A 16616-nucleotide genomic window follows, 5' to 3' on the forward strand; every position below is an offset into this window, starting at 1 on the left:
TATGCAAATCCTCCCCCACATATATGCAAAGCATTTCACATGGCATGAAACGTTTAAGCTGACTTTTAGCCCTGTCACAAAATGCCTTTACATTTTAGAGTGCAATGCAACAGTCTTTCCACAGTCACTAACAGAGGGACTGGGTCTCTATGGCTCTATTGATATCACAATCGAAAGGTCATTTCCTGTCTTACTGAAAAATCAGCTGGACCGCCATAAAATAGCTTAAAATGTTGTGTACTTGCATTGACAATAAAATAATAATTCTACAAAATGATATCCCACATGAATGTTGAAGAGTAACACACATGCACACACGCACACAGAGAGAGAGAGTTTTGGCAACCCTGTTCCCATACAGTCATGCTAATAAACATCTTTGAATTTGAATTTGAATTTAAATGAGAGAGAGAGAGAGAGAAATGAAGTACATGCAGACAGACCAACAGAGAACAAGAGTAATCGAGCGGGAGAGAGACAGTAGTCTCAGGGGTGAACTGTGGTAGGTAGCGGCTGGTATCTGACCTGAGAGAGAGAGACAGAGAGAGAGAGAGAAAGAGAGAAAGTGAGACAGACAGAGAGAGAGAGTAGTCTCAGGGATGAAGTGTAGTAGATGGCTGCTGCTATCTGACCTGAAAGAGACAGGGAGATAGAGAGAGAGACAGAGAGATAGAGAGAGACAGAGAGAGAGAGAGAGAGTAGTCTCAGGGGTGAAGTGTAGTAGGCGGCGGCTGCTATCTGACCTGAGAGGTAAGTGTTGTGAGAGGAGTTGATGAAGTAGTGGGACAGAGGGAAGGTCATGTCCTCACTCTGGTCCAATTTCTCAGGAGGAATGACCCCATTCTCCACGCTGATGAGGTATCTGGAGAATCCCTCCACTGATATCTGCCCTGTGTTTAACAGAGGAAGACACAGTGAGTTCGGAACACGGCTAGACACCCTTGAGAACATTCCAGCATTCCGAGCCATTAAGTATGTGTTGAATCACCAGGGAACTTCGATTTAATGCACCTTTAAAGTCACAGAGAATTATCACCTTCCCAGTCAGTCATTAGCGCTTTCAGCAGCAGCCAGAGCTGAGGCAGGAGGATTAGCTTCAGAATTGCAAACAGCCATCACATTAGACTCAGTCTGTAAGATCAGGGAGTTCTAAACGGCATACTGTGTGCACGGGGACGGCTGTCCCCTGTGACAAATTCTCATCACCAGTTTACATTAATTAGAGCTATTCTCTGCGGAGTGGCACAGGTAATTAACAATGGCCTTTTTGCATAACAGAGGAGCGTTGACTAGAGAGACTACATGAAATGTTTCAGAATAATCTCTCACAGGGGAATGCTGCTGTCATTGGCGCCGCACGGCAGATGGGCTTCTTGCTGAGAGAGATATTTAGAAAGCACGACTCTGGAATGTCTTTTGAGAAGTTAGCAAACCTTTCATACGCTCTGGTGGCTGAAAAGAAAATGGAATGGAAAATTTTGCCTCCCATGAGATCCCTGAAACATTCAAAAATGACGCATTGCTAGTTCATCCAAGCATAATCCGCCAAGTATCTTTGAGCGAAACACTTGCTCCTCTAATTCAATACAATCACAAAGTTGCACACTTCACGTCCAGCCCTTCCACCATGATGTCTGGCGAAGTTTCATGACTGACGGATGGGTTGATGAGTGTTTGTTTGGCACGATAGTCTGTTTGATTGATTGACTGGCTGGCTCAATGGGGAAGGCCCTGAAGAGGCCCTGTTTAAATTGGTCTCCTTGGTGCCCCTCCTTCAGTCCATCGAGGCCACAATGTCAATATGTCAATTGAGACGTATTGTGCTGAAGGGTTAAGCTAAAATAATCTTATGGAGGGTGTCTCCAGTGCTTTTGAGACGTGGTCCAATATAGTAACACATGTTGAGCATGCCCGCCCCCACAGTGCCTGCTGAGACACCAGCCAAAGGCACTTTTCTTTGCCAGGTCGTCGTAGCCTTCCATCCCTGTCAACTGCCCCCCTTCTGAGAAGGTGGACGAGTCACCTGTCACCATGACAGCTGTGCGTCAGCCGAGCACAGAGGTCAGAGCCACTGTGTCCTCCATTGTGGCTCAGGGGCCCCCAGTTTCCTTCCTTAACCAGATCCCCCTGTCATTGCTCACCAGTCTCCTCGCCGCCATTCCTCCTTCTCACCAATCTGCTGCCCCTCACCTAACGTCCACATCCTCATCTCGGAATCAATTAGGATTAAGATCCAAATCTAGTGTTCTGCTGAAGGCGCCCTGCTGTGCAACAAGAGGCAGAAATATCTTGTCCATATTGCAGCATGACATGGCCTGCTCTGCCTCCCATCAGTATCTGTTGCTATGGTGATGAGAGTTAAATCGGTGGAGGAAGTACCCACACATTCTTTGAATACATTTTATAAACAGACATGCACAGACACATACATACACACACACACACACACACACACACACACACACACACACACACACACACACACACACACACACACACACACACACACACACACACACACACACACACCACATTCAAAAGCATTTGAATAATTAAAAACTGCCATACTTCAAAAAGGCAACTGTTACTGCTCTTGGGTTAATGATGTTTTTCTGTGTTCACAAATGTAAGGTGAGCTTGTATCTCAGTTAGGACAAGGAACACGGAAGGACACGGAATCCTTGTGTGCCATCGGAGCGTCCTCATCATTCCAGAACGCTCCATCATCAACACACCCAAGGTTCTTTGGGTCAGTTCAGAGTGCAGGTGCACTGTGCACCCAAAGTGTCAGAACAGATTAGAGACCCAGGCTGTCACGATGTGGAGCCCGAGGATATCACACAGCTTGTGTGATTTTACTCGTTCTTTCTCAATATATATGGCGGTCAAAATAAATCATCTTGTGCATGGATCGAGGCATCTAAAAAACATGAGGGTGGGCGGGGGGAGTATACTTGCAGACCAGATGGTAGGGTCTGAAATAATAATGGACAGAGCAAAAACAAGAAAGTGAAAAACGAGGAAGTGTGGCTGCCAGACAACAGCTACATTGTCTGTGTATTTTGATGGATTAAAATGAGCTATGGAAGAATTATGTTCCAAGATGGCAACTGACTCTGCTCTTGCAGACTCATCCCAGTGTCAGCTGTTTTATCCAGGTTGTCTTACAAGCCAACCCACACAAACAGCCAAAGTGAAATGAACACAGCCAACACGTCTCCCTTATGTTTTTTAAGCCGACATACGGAACAATAATTCAATCAGCAATCAGGTCTTTTCTCAGACACACAAAAGGTAGAGATGATCAGAGTGATATGTCATCGGTGACTGGCATTATTATTTCACGCAAAGTCTCGTTGGTGGGCCAGGACAATCATCAGTGAAGACATTATCTGCTGGTATTTTGATAATGTGACCATCTAGCTCAAGGTGGATGGGAACTGAAGAGAATAGAAAAATGGGTAACAATTTAGGATAGTCCACAGTTTTTACAAAAGGCTTGTTGAAATTGAAGTCTTTGTAGTTCTTCACAGAACATCCTCTTAACCAAACCCAAGCCCAAGCCCTAAACCCTAAACCCTAACCTTAACTATGGTAGCCATTGTTAGGGTTAGGGATTTCAACAGATATAGTTTAGGGAACACATGTTAACCATTAATACTAATAACAACTATGTATTAGTGCTCAAGTCTGTATTACAGTAAGCATCATTTCATATCGGTATTAGGAACAATTTCTTAATCAATTTCTTATTCTTAATCAATAGGTAATTTATTGTTGGTATGTAAGGTTACTGTTGTATAGTATGGCTCAACATAGAGTTTCTAGACTCCTAACACACTGTTTGAATATGTGACTTATAATGACAGAATAGCAACATATTATAACAATGTATTAGAAGGCTATAAAGTTTCTATTTTCATCCATACTATAATAACCTTACATCAAGACCAACAAGTCGCTTATTAAGGATTTACCTAGGATAAATCACCTATTGAGTAAGAACAAGAAATTGCTGAATAAATACCTAATACATGTGTAATGATGCTTAGTACAGACCTTATTGAGCACTAATACCTGTACACATATTACTTATGTATTAATGGTTAATTAACGGTTCCGTAAAATAAAGTGTTACTCATAGGGGATATCTGAACTTCTCTAGATAGTGTACAGGGCACCATCCAAATAAAGTTTGACCAAAACACCCAGTGCCATCATTTGATGTTTGCCCACCCAGACAAGACCACTGACAGACCTTTCTGGAGAATTTCCGGGTTAGGCTCAAATTTCTCCATTAGCTGTTGAACTTGGTCTGTTTTCAGTGGTGGATACAGGATCTCATTGAGTCTGGGATCACGCTGCTTATTGTTGATAAAGTCTGTCATCTGCTCCAGGTTCATGTAGGTACGGCCTTTTGCCCCCCTACAAAGAGGGAGAGAGAGAGAGACAGAGAGGGAGGGAGAGAGAGACAGGGAGAGAGAGTAAAAGAAAGAAAGAGAGAGAAAGAAAGAATGCAAAAAAACAGTCAGGATCACTAAAGAGATCCAAAGAACAAAAAATCTCTGAAAACTAATGTCATTAGTAGACATAGCACTAATATAAAGAGTGTTTTGCAGCATCACTGCATTCGGCAAATGGAGTACTGGACGGCAAATACTTCATAAATAGTCAAAAGACTGGGTTTCCAAATAGAGGGAAGAGTTGGCCAGAATTGCGTTGGTGTAGGTGTTGAGATTTTGTTTCCCTTTTTTACTTTTTGGAAAGTCATTTCTTTTTGCGCCATTCATCAAACTTCAAACTGCAATAATTGGGAAATAAATACATCTTTAAATATAATCTGAAAAACACCAGGTGGTAGTGTTTCCAAATGACCTTCTGTCTTGATAAATAATTAATAAGAGCTATACTTGAGTCATTATGACTAACATGCAGTGCATTGCTCTGGGGTTGCACATCTGTTCAGCATGCGCTCTAAAACATAATGTGGGAGTCAGACCAGACATTCACAGTGGGAGAACACTATCTTGGAAAGTTAGAAATAAATAGCCTGGGATAGCCCAAATACAATAGCCTGGAAATACCAATAAAACCTTTCGGCAAAATTGGGATATCTGCAGGTCCATCTGGCCAAGAGGCCATTGAAGCCCATTTCCAATGTTCCTAAAACACGGACACGCAAATACAATCGCTAATCCGGCATGGATGTCTATTTCTTTGGAATTGAGTAAACAACTGCATTTAAAACCTTTGTTTACAAGATTGCTACATGTTTGAAATGATTTGGTAAGAGTTTAATGTACCAATTTAAGTTCACTGCTAGTTACGCCCCTGCTGAAAGTCAATGCACCTTTTCCAGACCCACTTCCACTTGTACAATTGTGAAGGTATGGGTGTTCCCAGGCTATTGTACAAATACAAAGGCTAAGTAAACAAATCAATTTGCTATTAAAAACAAGAATTTGGACATTGCTCATAAACAATGTACCCTTGCAGAGCATACAGTGCAGCAGCTGGAAAATGGTATGCCAGTTTGTAAGAAAAGAGGAAAAATGCAACGGCTTACTGCTCTGCAAAGATCTGATTGATTTCCGGCCTTGGACAGATGTTGCTAAGAAACGCTTTGTAAACTTCAGGAGTGAGGTCCTCCAGGGGGATGGAGTCGTTCTGCAGAGGAGAGGAGAGGAGAGGAGAGACATCTTAGTGATGCGGATCTGAAACAGATGTATCTGATAACAGAAGTGACTGTTTCTCAAGGACTAAACACAGCTCGACCCCAAGCCCTGGCCTTCCTAGAGGTCTGCTGATGCGTACATCACACACTGATATTAATGAATAACAGGACAGATGATCTGAAACATTATGTAGGGGGCACACTAAAAATAGAAATGGGCTTGACGAGTTTATTTTTTTTCTATCAAAAATAACCAAAAACTCAGAGCCAGTATCACAAATGAATTAGAGCTAATGTCCCCGGGAACGTCCAGCACATCTGACATCAAATCAATCAGATCATAAGTCCAATAATGAACAAAGTCGTCTGTGTGAAAACATTAGTCAATGTCATTCCTCGATGTTGTCCTACGTCCGTTTCTCACCTCCGGAAACACTCGAGTGAATATTCAAGCGCACCGGTCAATGCGATAAGCTGCGACCGTAGCCTGCAGGCAATTACCGCTTTGTTGGACACAAGCGAGAAGGAACATGCAGGGAAGGATGAAAGCGAAAGGCTACCCAGTGTGAGTCACCGCGAGGACACGGGCACGGGGAAGAGCTTGACAATAACTCTGCATTAATTACACATTCTCTTCCCCAGGGCCAATCCCCAGCAGGGCTTTTAGGAACTTGATGGAGTCCGGGAAATCTATTCTGCGCCCGCCCCTTGGGACAAGAAATGGCTTAAAAGAGCATCAGTGCAAATAAATAAGGTATTTCTGTCATAATACAGTAATTTCAATGGCACAGCAGAATACAATGACAGGCTGTTTGCAGTTTGTGTGAGTACACAGGAAAAGCTTATATTGCGAAGGTCAGGTGGTTCTGCCGAGAATGGACGGTCAAGATGGCATGTATGTAAACAGGGCTTATAACCGTGAGGTTCAAATTCCGAGAGCAAAGCAGAAGGTTTACTTAAGTGGTTAACGGACTGAGCTCTGAGCTGTCGACAGATGACACATTCTATACGGGAATGACTCTCTAAAGCAGCTGGAGGTCGCTACAGTGTCGCTGCTTCCTGCCGAAACCCACAGCGCTCGCTGTGAGAGTTCGGCGCTCTCACGGTCAGGAGCTGGAAGTGGCGTAGAAACCATATGCTCACCCGGCCTGACGGGAGGTTACAGCTCTCCAGCGCCGTCTCCACACGCTTCCGGTCGGCCGAGAACATGCGGCATATGCTGCAAAAGAGACAGGCAGCAATCTGTGGTGATAATCACTCTTAACGCTGCCAGAGCAGAGCGCACTCACACACCCAGACTGGGCTCTGGCCTGCCGTGAGAGGCAGCGAGAACAGCATGCGTGAAAATAATAATAAAGAAATAAATATGTGTGTGCAAACATACTTCTTCACTGGGATTCGACCCTCAGGGTTTGGTTGAAGCTTCAGTCTTGTGAATCTGATAGAGGGCATAGAGAATCACACAGATTAAATCACTCATTCATGATGGCATTAAATATACAACTTAGATTAGGTCAGTTATTACTTTTCAAACGTTTAAACTATTAAAAATCCCAAAAGTCACCGCCACAGTCTCTAACGTGTTTAAATGTTCAAGCGTTCATCTGAGAAGGTTTACTGTTTTTAAAAATCAAATACAGAATAAGAGCTACACAGCAGTTAATTTTCTTTAGTTTAGTTAATACTCATGACTAGAATTTCTCCAAAATAGGCTACAGCAGAGGGGGGGGGGGGGGAATGAAGACTTCATTTTCATGGCAGCCACAAGGGAAAAGCTGCCAATAGGAATCCTGCTGTGCCCCTACTCCTCGCTGCGCTTGCCCAGGGGCCAGGAGCTTCAGGTGTGAAGGGCTGCCTGGTCGCTGTCAGGCCGCATCGCTAACCGCCTGGACGAGGATGGGAGATGACAATGCTGTCACAGGTGCTTACGCTTTCTCCAGGCTTGACTCCCTCGCCATGTTCTGTGCCAGCAGGTTGGACGCCAGACTAAATAACTCATCTGCCCACTCCTGCCGCGAGATGACAAAACAAACAGGGGGATGGGGAGAAAAAACGGTTCAATTAAATTAGGACACTCAACCACTCGATATGAGAGAGAGAGAAAGGTGACACGTTCTCATTGTAATTCATGGCGTGTAACGAGCTGATGTATTTATGACATCCCCAGTAGATGAATGGAGGGAGGGGCTTAATTGCAGACTGCGGCCCATTCAATCACTGAAAGCTGACAGCTCAGATTATAGATATGTCGTAACACTTTACGGTAAGGGTACGTGAATGATCATGACAGTATGTATTACTTCATTCCTTAATATCTCATGAATCGTCAGGAATTGGCATGAGTTCATAGTGTTATTTGTGACCTGATACATGAACAGCACATCAACTAAAGCATTAGGTTACTGTAACCTTAAAGTCATGTAATCATGATGATCATGTTTAAGAAATCATAAATCATAACGATGTACCCACATAATGCTTTAGTTCATGTGTTGTTCATGAATGAGGCCCTAAATGAGAGACTATAAACTCATGTTTATTCCTGATGATTCATAAGATATAGAGAAATGAGGTAATGCATAAATCATGAATTAATTCATGCATGAATTCATGATCATTCATGTACCCTTACCGTAAAGTGTTACCGATATGTCATATAGGCTATGCTTTACTTAAGTTAACTATGGGAGATCATATGCTATAGATATGTCACATATTGTTTCACATACGTTAGCTATTGGAGATCACATGCTTGTCATGTAGGCCTACGCTTAGCATACGTTAGCTATGGGAAATCACATGCTCTTCTTCAGAAGCTCAGAACAGAGCTGTTACCTTTGCCACCTCCTCTTGGAGGGCCATGAAGTTCAGGTAGGTGATGTTGACCATGTCCGGTCCCGTCACCACCGTCAGCATCCTGTTCTCGATCCTCCCCACCAGGTTTCCCACGTCCAGAAGCTCTCGCAGCTTAGCCTCCTGACAACATAACCAAACAGGCCATGTCATGGTCCACCCACAAGGACTACATGCTCCTCTACACACAGGCTATGTCTTCCCTCCTTGAACTTGTGCTGTGGAAAAGCAATAGCTGACAGACATTATGAAATGTTGTGGTGAGTAAAGCAGTAGGAGGTCATATTAAGGCATAGTGCCCGTTTGTCTCAGTACCCAACACAGGTGGCAGAGAGTCCAGACTCTGGTCAGGTGGCTAGGCCTGATATAGAGCTTTAATTGGAGCCACGGCTGTCTCCACGGCTGGTCATCGGAAAGTCCTTGAGAACCAAGTTGCCAAGGTGACGACATCTAAGCATGAAGAGGTGACATTTTCATTCATCGACACATCTATCTATCTATCTATCTATCTATCTATCTATCTATCTATCTATCTATCTATCTAAATCTGCACACATGGGAGAATGGGGTAAGCAGAATAAAACCTGAAATTTCTCTCATTTTTCTCTCTGCCTCTCTCTTCCCTACCTTTCGCACATTTATCAGTTTATCTCTGCACTTCAAGACAAATGACTCAGGGTGTCCTGGGAGGAACAGAGTTTGATTTGTGTGTGTGTGTGTATTTGTATGTGTGCTTGCGCGTATATGTGTGTGTGTGTGCGCATATGTGTGTGTGTGTATGTGTGTGCATATGTGTGTGTGTGTGCATATGTGCGTGTGTGTGCGCATATCTGTGTGCGTGTGTGCGCTCGTGTGTGTGCGTGCGCGTGTGTGTGTTGGCATCAGGTGTGATATTTTCTCTACCACCTGCAGCACTGGGGGCAGACCACACAGACTCGCTCACCCAGGTGTGGGTCTCTATGTTGGTGGACAGAGAATAATAAGCTGTAAATGGGAAAAGAGTTGGCCTTTCTGAAGACAGCCGACGGCAGCGAGCATCTCCGCCCCGTCTGCCCACGCCTGCCCACTCCTGGCCGCACTGCACGGGATGGCAGCACACACACAGGCGTCTAACAAGAGAGCGCACGAGATGAGAGGAGCCTGACAGATGTTATTAGGCAAATCAAAGAACTTCTGAGGGAAGGCCCGTCACACCGTCACAAAGGGAGCCGTGCTGCTGATGTGGCAGATGGTTGCAAGACGGGCTATTGACAGTTTGGTGACCAGCAGGCCTGGCAATCAGATGGTTCCAGGGGATGCTGAAAATCCCGTCATGCTAAACTCTGTCGACATGGTGTAACAAGCCAAAAGTATTCTGATGTTTCTAAAAATACACTCAAACCGATTTAGGCTGTGGCTCATCATCTTAAAGTCTGTATCTGAGAAATAAAAAAAAAACTCCAAGCCTTTCCAAGGACAGCTCAGACTTGTCCTCCAAAAAGACACGCACCAGAGCAGAACATCCTGAGCAGAGTGGCGATGTACAAAAAGAAGACGTTTGCTTGTCGCTCCCCTGTTCAAGCTGTCTGACATGGGCTGGTGTGCCTAAGCAATTACCAGCCGTCTGCCTTGAGTCAGAAAGACTCTGTTTGTTACTGCCATCAACATCTGTGATTAATCTCGTACAAGCCAAGAGACTGGCAACACACTTTGACTCCAAATGGTTTCGGTGGCTAGTCGGCCCTTACTCAAGTTCATTGCAATGATGTGCAAAATATATTGTACGTCATGATATAGTGTCGGAACTTGAATATGACTTGAATAATTCATGGGGGGGGTATGAATTTTAAAGTTCCTCTTTAATAAGAAATGCCCCTTTCAGTTCACGGTGTGCGCTCCAATGTCCTGAGGTGATTTTATGCCCTGAGTATTAAAAGCCGACACAAACAGAACAGTGCAGCATAGGAAGCCTTGGCCAACCCTACGGATAACATGTACCGCGCAATCTCTCAAACTCCACATGTGGGGGCGCCTGTTCAAATCCATTTATAACGGTCACAGAAGATTTGCTATGGATAAAGTCAGTTCTGAAATTAATAAAGTGTCTACTCTCTGGTTCATTAAAAGCTCATATGAAAGCCTTGCTGACAGGAGACCACCTCCATTTAGAGCAATTAAAGCATGCTGCTGAGGTGAAGCCTATAGCAGGGAGCAGATGAAGGTGCGGAGACCCCCGAGATAGCAGGGAATTCCTGGAGGTCCTTAAGAGCAAAGTGTGATGGCTGCAGTAAAATCCTCTCATTTCCCACCAGGGATAGCAGCTGGCAGGGGCAAACATATTGGCACTAACACGCATTTCAGATGCTTTTCTCTCATTCTCACTTCAATTCAATTCCATCACTGACCATGTTATGAACAAGCAGACAGGCATACAAATCTTTCTCTGTCTCTCGCCCCCCCCCCCCCACTCTCTCACTCACTCTCTCTCTCTCTCTTTCTCGCTCTCTCTCGCTCTCTCTCTAGCTCCAGTATCTATCAATGTAGCTTTATGAGGAAAGAGAGTTGAATGACATTTGTATTATTCCGTGAACACTTCACCACACCTCTATCTCTCCAGGAAGGACACTGCAGGGGAAACGAAATGAAAGTCGGGGAAAAGGGATGAAACAAATTTGATTTTCATTGCATCTACACCAGTGCGTATTGCCGGTTGCTGGTGGGCAGACGACTGTGCTGTTGGGCGTGTGGTAATTATGCTCTGATTTATACCACGGTGCACAAGAAAAGAAAAACACGTCGAAGGAACTCTCCCACCTCCAGGTACCCTTCTGCTGGTAATCACTTTTTTGGGCAATATTGGCAACAATAGCCAGGAATACAGGACTACGTGCAGAGGGACCCGAGGGAAGATTAGCAGTTATTAAAGGATTGTGTTAGTCACAACGCTCTAAAAAATGCATCACCTCACACACACACACACACACACACATACAAACATATAGTTACACACACACACACACACACACACACAAACATATATTTACACACACACACACACGCACACACACACACACACACACACACACACTTCACATATGCTTCACAAGCATGGCAAGCTCTGACAGCTCAAAAAGTCTTGAAAAGCTTCTTGCCGTTCTTCATGTGTTTTCTTCGTCTTCTTCTTCCTGCTGACATGGTTCTAGTTGCCACATCTCTGAGAGCGTTTGGAGGAATGCGTCACGCAGGTAGAGTGTCAGCACACTGGGGATGAGGGGGTCGAGGGGACACTTCCCAGGAAGAGCAGCACCCCCCCACCCCACCCCCACACGCCGTGTGCCCTTTCTTCCCCTCTCATTAGCTCCCGCGCCTATGGGCTTTGGTCACGCCGGGTAGCTTGCCTCCTGAGTTTCTATGGCAACAATCCATTGAGGCGGCGTGGCGCACTGGAGGCAAGATCTCGGCGAAACGCCTGCCTGCGTGTAATCAAAGAGCAGAACGCCATGCCGCTCGCTGGTCTGATCGCCGTCGGACTCGCTGTGCTTAATGGCTGAGCCTCTCTCTGTCAGGGGAGCTAACTGAGCTGTCCTCTCAGATAGTCAGGCGCACCATATGAGCCGGATCCCTGTCTCTGATCCTCATAATCAAGACAAGCCACAAGCTCAACAGTTGGGCGCAGAGGGATTGACTTCATTGCCATCATTTATTTGAAAAAGGATTTAATGATCAAATTTGAGTCTTATGAGGGAGAAGAAAATATATGCTAGATTAACACAATTTAAATATTAGTGTTATATGGTAAAAGTGTTCTTTGGATTGAGGACTGTCAAATCTATCTAGAATATGAACTGATTTCATCCAGTCTTATGTCAAGACAAGAAGACATCATTTGGATGCATTTCTCCAAATGTGCATATAATTTGGGGTAAAGGGGAATGGAAAGTTCTATTCGAGTTCCAGTTGAAGTTAAAGAGGGCTACTACTGTTTTATCAATATAATAAGACATACACCTATAATAACAATTATCTTCACTTTATGAATGAAAAATACACTTCAAGTAAGGCCTCCATGCAACTGTTCTCTTCTGAGGGCTGAGCAGTGTCCATCTGACAGTGACCTTGGTTCTTTCACTGGGGCACCCTCACACAGAGACCTTCTGCTGTCACTGTTGTTGTTCAGACAAAACATGGCATGTCTTCAGTCATCCTGACGATGTCAAATGATGATGACCCATTATTATGACCGCCGCGCAGCTTTTTCTTTTTTTTTTTTTTTTCGCATGTCCAAATTTCCGTCAAGGATTCCCGGGACACTGAAAGACCGGGGTACACGAAACTTGGTGGGCATGTGACCCCACATGGATAGCATGGAACCATCGTTTTTTGTTTTGATCTGTGGCCCCCCCGCTGGACTGGACCCCCCAAAAGGAAGGTAGGGCAGACACAGTTTTCTGTGAATATCTCGAGAACCGTAGGGTTTAGGAGGACCATCTTTTTTTGTATGTTGATCTCAAGGGGTCATGTCAACCCATTCCATGTGCACACATGTGCATAAACAGATACACACGCACACACATACATTCACAGTAATCATACGTATGACTCACACAGTAGACATATGTACGCATGCATGCATATGCACAAACACACATACGCAGACAAACACACAAGCACGCACACACACAGACACACACACACACACACACACCCACACACATAAACATAAACGTGTGCACGCACACATGCACACAATTCAAGAATTTCTCAGAATTATGAACAGGCAAGATGGGGGTGGGGTTGTATAAAATTAATTTTACATGTGAAATCTATGAACTAATCATGTTTTGGTACTTGTTGTCTAGCAGATACCAGTGAGAATTGAGTGTGGATAATGCAATTTAGTGAAACAGTTAGAATCATATAGGCCTTTCAGCGTGATTTATTTTTGTGGAAAAAATGTGCTGGACTGGGCGGCGGTCATATTTTGTACCGCTCTGCGGTACATCTAGTTTTTATTTAGTGTTTGCCTGTATTGTTTGTTAACTTTGCTAAATGTGCTAACAATCGAAAGCTCAAGCTTTATTCATTTGCCAATCCAATATGACTGACCAGTACATATTTTTACATCACCAGGGGATTGTATCTGCACCTGCATTCCACAGAGGTCTAGTGTTGAGATTTGAGTAGCGCTGTACTTTCTTGATTCCCATGCTGTATGTATGCAATGCAAGATCCATTGCAACAGATGGAGTGCTCTAGTTTCATGGCAGCCGTCTGCAGTTGCTCATCCTGCTGGAGGCTCTTCGGGTCCGGAGCTCTGGGGAAGGGGAGCCACTTCCTCCAACTTTCCATTGGCAAACAACGTTGGCGGACATGGCAATCCTCTCAAAGGATAGATGGCATCTCATATTCAGGGAAGTAGTCCATTACTAACAGGACAGAACAGTGTCTCCATCATTGACTCGCTGCTCTAAACCCTTATTTAAATCATTACGCCAAATAAAACCAAACCGTCCAGAGTACCAGTCTCTTCACAGAATCAGAACGAGCTCTGCAAAGAAATGACCATTTATCACAACGAGGTCCAGGAGCTACTGGAAACTGCCCCGTGGCTCCAACTGCTTTGCTGTGTAGTGGGAGAACAATGTCTTCCCGAAAGCATATGCTCATTACCAATAAGCAAAGCGCCCGTCGCTGTTTGAACAGATGGCCACATGCGGGCAGCCCACTGCCTCTACCCACCATGCCTCTTGTTTTCCCATTGCTTTAATTTGACCTGTATATTTAGGGGGGAGTAAACGACTCATTATCGTCTTCTCCAACTTCCATCCTTCATGCAAATCATTAGCCGCTAGCTGTTGCCTCCTCAGACTCTATGGGGTCCATCAAGCATGACATCATCCCTTGGCCTGAGCTGATGGGTAAAAGACAGATGAAGTCCATAAAAATGCTCTAATTATCTTAAAATCTAGTGGGCACATTCTTCTTTTTTAGTACTTTTTGCTCTGAAATTGGATTCAACCTGATACCACTCAGTTACATTAGAAGTATTGATTGTAGGCTTTTAATCCATTATGGCATTTGCATCGCATGCTGTCTTGTCAAGTCATTCGGTTAATGGACACTTAAAACTGGATGATGTACGTGGTCCGCATTTTAGACAGTGATATCTTGCTGCATACAGTTACAATACAACAGTTTTATAGCCTTTATAGACGAGCGAAACATTAAAGATTGTGCTGTATTTGGTCTATCATTTAAGATTATGGAGCAAATTCAGCAAATTTGAGTTATGGAGAAGACCAGAAAGCAAATAACTACCATCCAACACTAATAGTATAAAGTTTGTTGTCTAAAAAGACATTACAATCCTAACTTGTTTCATGTTTCTGGGGACTGTCCAAATGAAGTCAGGATCACTAAAAAGCAGCCGACTCATGATTGTAGACCCTTTTTCTAGCTACAAGCGTCTCTAATAATTAAGTAAGCCTGGCTCCAGTCATTTCAAAGTTTTTAAACACCTCAAAATGAGAAAGTAAGATGTGACGCCGGCCCCTCGACCTGAAACTGACAGCCTTTACTCTGTCTATGTTTGAGTGGCATCATTTATCAGTTTGGTCTGCCTCCTCCTCTTCCCTCAACCCCCATCCCTGGGTGTGGGAATCAGCCCTGCCTTTCTTATTCCAACTTTTCCAACACTATAGTGTCGGTGTGGCGAGGGAGTAAATCGAGGGCTTTCTGTGAGATGAAGCATCTTTGAAAGGAATGTGTGCAACTAATGTTTTCATATCTCTGCCTCAGCGGTGGGATACTTCCGTGTAAGAGGTTACCAGAAATAGTGATGGCCAATATAGACTTATAACTACATTTTTGCGAAATAACAGTATAAATGAACTGGAAATGGTGCCATTCAACACTATCATCTTGGCCACATCAGTCACATCCATTTACAGTCATGAGAGACATGCAAACACAACTATTTGAACTCTGGCTCCATGCTTGTTCTCATTCTACATGTGAGCGGCCCATGTTGTGATGCATATGTGAACATGTCATCAATTGTCATTAATACTGTGGGATGCCAAATTCTTATCATGGGGAGGAATTCCACATCTATATCAGGATGATACGGAATGGTGCATACTCCAGCTAGAAAGGATCAAAGTCCAAAACAACAGAATTTGTACAACATTATCTCATATATTGTGTACATATTGCTGTTAACCCTGACAAAAATGCCTTGGAGATGTATAAAATATACAATACCTAATGTTCCTGACAATTAATGGCATTTATAAAAACAACTGAGCTGCTGAGCTAGAGGTATGACGGGAACACAGATGAATACATCACCTGAGGCGCAGCAGTCTTCAGAATGATAAACAGGTGAGCAGGTTCAGGCACAGCATTGCATTTTAAATCCATAACAGCAATAAGCCGCAGGGCTTAATGGCTTTGTTTACAACAAGACTTTAATTTGAATTATGGTGTAATTCAAATATAATAAAACACTGATTGAGAAGTAATGCAAATTTAAAAACGTCACATAAGGAATTGTAACTCTGAAAAGAATGTCAGACAGTGACAGTAGGTGAGTACCTTTAAAGCATATCTAAAAATGTTGACATGTCGTGCAATAGCCACTGTTGTTTTCCAAACTGCTGTAGGGCCTGCTAATTTTAGAGAGTTCTACCTAGTGAGTCAAACAACAGATGGCTGAATTGGTACAAAATAAGGGGGGAGGGCAGTGCAAATTAACTGGAGTGACCTGGAAAAGGTTCAAATGGGTTTTTCTACGTGACTTGCCAGCAGTCAGATTCAGGTTACAGATGCCTGCCTGTGGCCACAGCAGTCCAGGTCGTCTGGACCGTTCCCTCCGCAGAGAGATGGCTATCACCCGTAACAGATTTACACTGTGACAATTAACCTATATTTGTCTTGGGAGGTCGGGTGCAGATTAGGTGAACAAGCTATAACAAGGCAATTATGTCACTGTGTGACAGTCTGTTATGTAGCCTTAGGTCTGATTATGTCTTCGAAGAAGATTTTTGAGATTCCAAAGATGATAATACACTGGACAACATTTTGAGCAAGGTTGCCAGAATTTTGAGCA

At 43.9% G+C, this 16616-nt stretch overlaps 1 protein-coding gene across 1 annotated transcript in view; it reads right to left on the reverse strand.

The window, feature by feature from the left end:
* Positions 1 to 16616, reverse strand: part of plcb1 (phospholipase C beta 1) — a 44018-nt gene that overhangs the window by 19156 nt on the left and 8246 nt on the right. The window contains exons 4-10 of the mRNA XM_076299959.1: positions 8510 to 8650; positions 7604 to 7683; positions 7059 to 7112; positions 6818 to 6893; positions 5567 to 5667; positions 4259 to 4425; positions 744 to 890 (exon numbers count right to left, since the gene is read on the reverse strand). Of these exons, the coding sequence (XP_076156074.1) occupies positions 744 to 890; positions 4259 to 4425; positions 5567 to 5667; positions 6818 to 6893; positions 7059 to 7112; positions 7604 to 7683; positions 8510 to 8650 (766 nt within the window). The remainder of the gene's footprint in view (positions 1 to 743; positions 891 to 4258; positions 4426 to 5566; positions 5668 to 6817; positions 6894 to 7058; positions 7113 to 7603; positions 7684 to 8509; positions 8651 to 16616) is intronic.

This window comes from Alosa pseudoharengus, unplaced genomic scaffold (assembly GCF_046254945.1).
Source record: "Alosa pseudoharengus isolate Yale_2024_CS ecotype anadromous, Long Island Sound unplaced genomic scaffold, YU_APseudo_1.1 YU_APseudo_1.1_scf_22, whole genome shotgun sequence".
NCBI lineage: Eukaryota > Metazoa > Chordata > Actinopteri > Clupeiformes > Clupeidae > Alosa > Alosa pseudoharengus.